The sequence below is a fragment of the Rhinolophus hipposideros genome (assembly GCF_964194185.1).
Source record: "Rhinolophus hipposideros genome assembly, chromosome: 3".
Classification (NCBI taxonomy): Eukaryota; Metazoa; Chordata; class Mammalia; order Chiroptera; family Rhinolophidae; genus Rhinolophus; species Rhinolophus hipposideros.
The window spans coordinates 19500636-19505623 of NC_138049.1; the positions used below are offsets into that span (position 1 = coordinate 19500636).

A 4988-nucleotide genomic window follows, 5' to 3' on the forward strand; every position below is an offset into this window, starting at 1 on the left:
CAATGCATACATTTGAAGGTTTGTTTTATTAAGCAATTCATAAATCAGGCAGCATATCATTTAGCAAATAGAGTGGGTTTGCTAGATGAGGGGTTGTACAAAATGGAAGATTTCTGAAGAAGGAAGAATGGGGCAAGGGAACTAATACAAAAGAAAAGAAATTATTATTTTTGGCTAGGACACCTTTTCTTTGGGAGAAGAGAACGGGAAGATATGCAGATTGCCTCTGCTTTCTGTGGGGAATAGAGGAGGGTCCAAGTGACAGACTACCTTACTGGTGCTTGACCAGAAAATTCCAGACTGGTTGATTAAGATTAGTCTTATGGGAGAGGTGAAATTGCAATTAGATCAGGTATTACATCTAAGTTTGGATTCATGGGCTTTTAGCATGAGTGATGCCATTTTGGGATCCTACTTCTCTTCTCACCACCACCACCATTTCCTTGTGCAGTGTGCAATTAAGAGAGTGCATTTGGAAAGTGTCTAAAATAGAAACGGCAGGAGTACAGATGAGAAAAACATGAACCATTTCTGATGAGCCAAGTTTTTTTCCCAAGGGCCTGGGAGGTACTCGAGAACAATGAACCAAGAAATTTTTGCAGTAGAAAAATAAATATATATATACTTTTAGCAGAACTTGGCAACTGATGTTGGGATAAGAAGTTGTATTTGACATTAAGGCCCTGATGCCGGTCCATTTCCTGAATGAAAACAGTGATTGACGTTATATTATACTTACAAAGTCAGTTCAAGGTACTTATGTGGACCATTTTTTGTCTATCAACCTGAGGAAAAAAAATTTCAGGAAACTTCTCTGTCTACCTCAGACTGGAATAGGAAATGATTTTTAGCAAACTTCTTTTTCTGCCACCATGAAAGTTAAGGGATTCGAATTCATAATTGTGGTTGTATTTTAAGTTACCTAAGAAAATTGCTAGTGAGATAAAAAAAAAAATGCCTTCTAAAAACAAATCAAATCAATTGAATAAAAACTTACCTAGCCCTAGCTTTGAAGGTTCACTCTGACTTCCAGATCTCTAGTTTTCAGTTTATTTCGGAATTTGCTGATGAGCTAACCAATCCTGAGGGTTAACCCTGTAGGACTCAATAAAAATCCTTATAAATATGTAGCCATGGTTGGCAGTCTTTGAAAAAATAAGTAAAATTTTCCAACTCACTCCACAATCCTCAATTATCTGATACTATTAGAGGATCTAGAAATACGAAGTCTAAGTTTAGGATTCTGAGTACTCGGTTTCTAAAATGTCATTTGGGTGGGCTAAAGGTACATATTAGTTTGGTTTTTACACCTCCTGCTCCTTTTCAAGAGAATAAATAATTACAATGATTTATCTTTGAAAAGTGCAGCTTGGAGTTGGATGTAGAGAAGTCACATAATGGTGTCAGCGCTTGAGCCCAAAGTAAATAAAATGGTGAAATATATTTAGCATGCAATAACGCAAGGCACTGAAAAACAGAGATAAAAAAGAAGAAACTTTTTTTACATGATTAGAGAACTTTACAAACTACCAACCTTTTGTAAAAAGGATATAATTATAGAAAATACAAACAAGGGGGAAAACAGAGGTGCTTCCAAGTTTCAAATTTCCATCCTAATTCTAGCCCCTCAAAAGGCAGGTTAGTTTCTCAAGCACTTTGCTTTGATTTCTTCTCTCCCACCCAGGGTTCAGCCTCCCTCTTTCTGATAAATGTTCAATTTTGGATATAGATCTCGAATGCCTTTCGAGGCTAATGTGAATGAATTTTCAGGTTAGTGGTGCGCATTAGTGGTTCCCTGCCTTTTGCAGGTGCCTGTTAGAGGGACTTTGGCAGAACTACAGTACCTGCTATAAAGAAAATTTTACCCTCCAAGAAAGGCTGCTTTCCAGTTTTCTCATTCCTTTAATACAGGCTGGGTTTGCACACAAATATTAATTGGCTTCAAAGGACTCGAAAAAGTCCAATCAAACAACTGACTTTTTAACTGACGTTGCCATTGAACACAAACAAAAGGCAGCCAAGTTTGTGTGCTGGACATGGCCTTGACCCCTCCAACTGCCTGAACCCCTCCTCAGCCCCCATCCTTGCCCACTGAAACTTCTTTTGCATTGGCCACCACCAGTGATCTCCTAGTTGCTAGATCCAAGTAACCTATCAATTCATGTCTTATTTCCCAGATCACAAGAAGTTGATACTGTTAGTTGATCAAGAATTAATAAGACATTGATGATGTTCAATTTGTTTTTCTTTAGCATCTCTGACCACTCCTTCACAGTCTTCATTGGGGGTTCTCTTTCTCTACCTGTCATTTCTACAGTACTTTATCAGAGACTCCCTTCTCGCTCATCTCCTTAGTCTTCAACAATTGTATTATTCAGTTCTTTGCTTTCATTACCACCCCTAGGTTGCTGACTCCCATCTTATATCTCTAGCCTGTCTCTCTCCTGCATTTTAATCTCATATACCTGAGGATCCTTGGGGAAGCAGAAAATGGGGCATCCAGAGAGGAGGAGCATATTAATGGGACCAGTGCCCTCAATTTCAGACACTCTTTGCATGCTTTAGTGTCCTGAAGGGAAAAAGAGAAGAAAAAATTATATATATATAATATATACACACATATATATTAAATATATATATATGTAATATATATATATATATATATATATATATATATATATATATATATATATATATATATATATGTTGAGGCTGTTGTCTGCTTTGCCAGGCATTTAATATCATTTATTGTAATTTCACTTAGAAGCAAAAGACTTAAGCATGGGAGTTTTTTTTCCCTAGATCAATATTCAGATAGACAGGTTGAATCATTCCCTTAAACTGCATGTCAGTTTTTTAGAGCAGGATTGGGAGGACATGTAATAAAAAGAAAAAGCTCAAGTGCTAGTGTAGAGATGGGCAGTGACTTCTTTCTTGTATTTCTTATACTAATACTAATATTTATACTAATTTATACTAATATCAGGTGGGACTAGCATTGGCTGCAGATACAGAAGCCTTCCTCAGAAAACAGTTTATTTCAGTCTTCATGAAAGTCTGAAGGTTGGTAGTCCAGAGTTGGGATGGTGGCTTGGCTTTATGAAGACATCAGGAAACCCCTTTTTCTAGCTCACTTCTCTTCCAGCCCCTGGCTGTGACCACCATCCTCCTCAAGGTCCAATATGATGGTTTAGGCACCAGGCATTAAATCCATGTTCCCAAGAGCCGGCAAAAGGCATGGCACACCATCTTTTTTTTTTTTTTTAAACATTTCAGGCAATTAATTAGGTTCTTCTTAATTAATTTAGAACACCAATTTGTGAGGATAAACCCCATTTGTGAGAGCAAACACAGAGCGGAGGTAGCCCTGGAGCTGAGGAACAGCTTTGATTTGGGGCAGAATTTGCGAGTCCATGGCTTTCTGATCAATTTTGCGCTGCTCTGTAATTTCGTATTTCTCTTTCTCTGTGTTGAAGATCTCCCCCTCCTGGTGCCTGGGCTTACACAGCTTCTTCTTGAAGTAAGCATCGGTGAGATGTTTGGGGATTTTCACACCACTGATCTCAATTTCGGTGGAGGGGGCGATGACAAATTTCTGGTGTGTTCCATGCAGAGGAACTCGATTGAGGGACAGAGGTCCAGTCACAAGTAGCAAGCCACTGCTCAGCTGCTTTAGGAAAACCACCCTCTTGCCTCTATGGCACCCAGTGAGGATGATAAGAATGGTCCCGGGAGTGATGCTGGCCCGCAGTTTTCTCACATGCTGACTGAAGGGCTTCTTGCCATGGCTCAACAGCTTTTGAGGCACATCTTCAGTAGGATAGTATCTAGGCATTTTGCGAAGTTTAACCACTCGGGTGCCACCATTCTTGTCGCCACCAACTGGTTTTGTGACAGTAGCAAGAACCTTCTCCTTTTTCTTTTCAATCCTGGATTTAGCTGCTGAGTACTTCCTCTTGTACATGGCCTTTCGGGAATACATAGCTGATTGGGAATACCTGCCGATTCCTCTGACCAGGACAGGGTTTCGGCTGCAGTGCGGCTTCCCCTTCTTAGGCATTTTGGCCTTGAGGTTAGCCTTCTTAACCCTGCCACCAGCATCAGCCTTCTTGGCTTCAGGTTTCTTCTCCTTAGTGTCCGGCTTCCCAGCTTTTCCCCCCGCCATCTTGCAAGTTGGGAAAGAACAGCACACCATCTTTTAAGGATGTTTTCCTTGAAACATCCAGGAGTTGGTTAAACTGGAAGCTTTTTAATAACATTTTTACTTATAAGTTATTGGCAAAATCTTAGTCACATTGCTTCTTGCAGCTAAGAGAAAAGATGGACAATGTTAGTCTTTATTCCAGGCAGCTCTGTGTCCTATCAAACACTGGGATTCAATTTCTATGGATGAAGTGAAGAATAGATGGAGGGAGGGGGACAGTCAGCAGTCTCCGCAACATTGTTTTCTGAACAATGAAGAAAACCAGGAGGAAATATCTAGATTTATTTGATGACAACAGGAGATGGAAATACTACTTTTGTATAAAGATTTCATGGAGAAAAATGATATTTGTATGGATAAAATCAATAAACTCATAGGATTCTTCCCAAGGGTCCTCATGCTTGCTCAGCTTCAGGTTCCATACAGCGTGGGTGGGCATCCTGTGTACCACAGGGACTTAGAGACCAAGGGCCATTTTCCTGAGAGCTGGTGGACAGGGAGCTCTTCCTCCAGAAGCTCAGAGAGCCACACAACCATAAGTGACCGAGGCTTGGTGGGTAGACTTGTCTGAGCAGCTGCCACCTCAGGATTGTTCTCCACAGACGTGCCTGTTGTGCAGTTCATCTCCAAGAGTTCCAAGGAGGACTCCCACCACTGCTTTGGGATTTAAAGACTCCTCTATGGGATTTGTCTGGTCAACTTAAATCTCCCTTTTTTCAGAGTCTTTCTCTTCCTCTGTTCTTACCCCTTCAACATGACCACAACCTCGATAATGTGATCTCTG

At 40.3% G+C, this 4988-nt stretch overlaps 1 protein-coding gene across 1 annotated transcript; it reads right to left on the bottom strand.

Moving 5' to 3' along the window:
- Window positions 1-3304: 3304 nt before the first annotated feature.
- LOC308495999 (large ribosomal subunit protein eL6-like) lies at window positions 3305-4165 on the bottom strand (the record flags this gene model as incomplete). Its single annotated transcript, XM_081044537.1, has 1 exon — window positions 3305-4165. The coding sequence occupies one exon, from the start codon at window positions 4163-4165 to the stop codon at window positions 3305-3307; it is 861 nt and encodes a 286-aa protein (XP_080900663.1).
- Window positions 4166-4988: the final 823 nt, after the last annotated feature.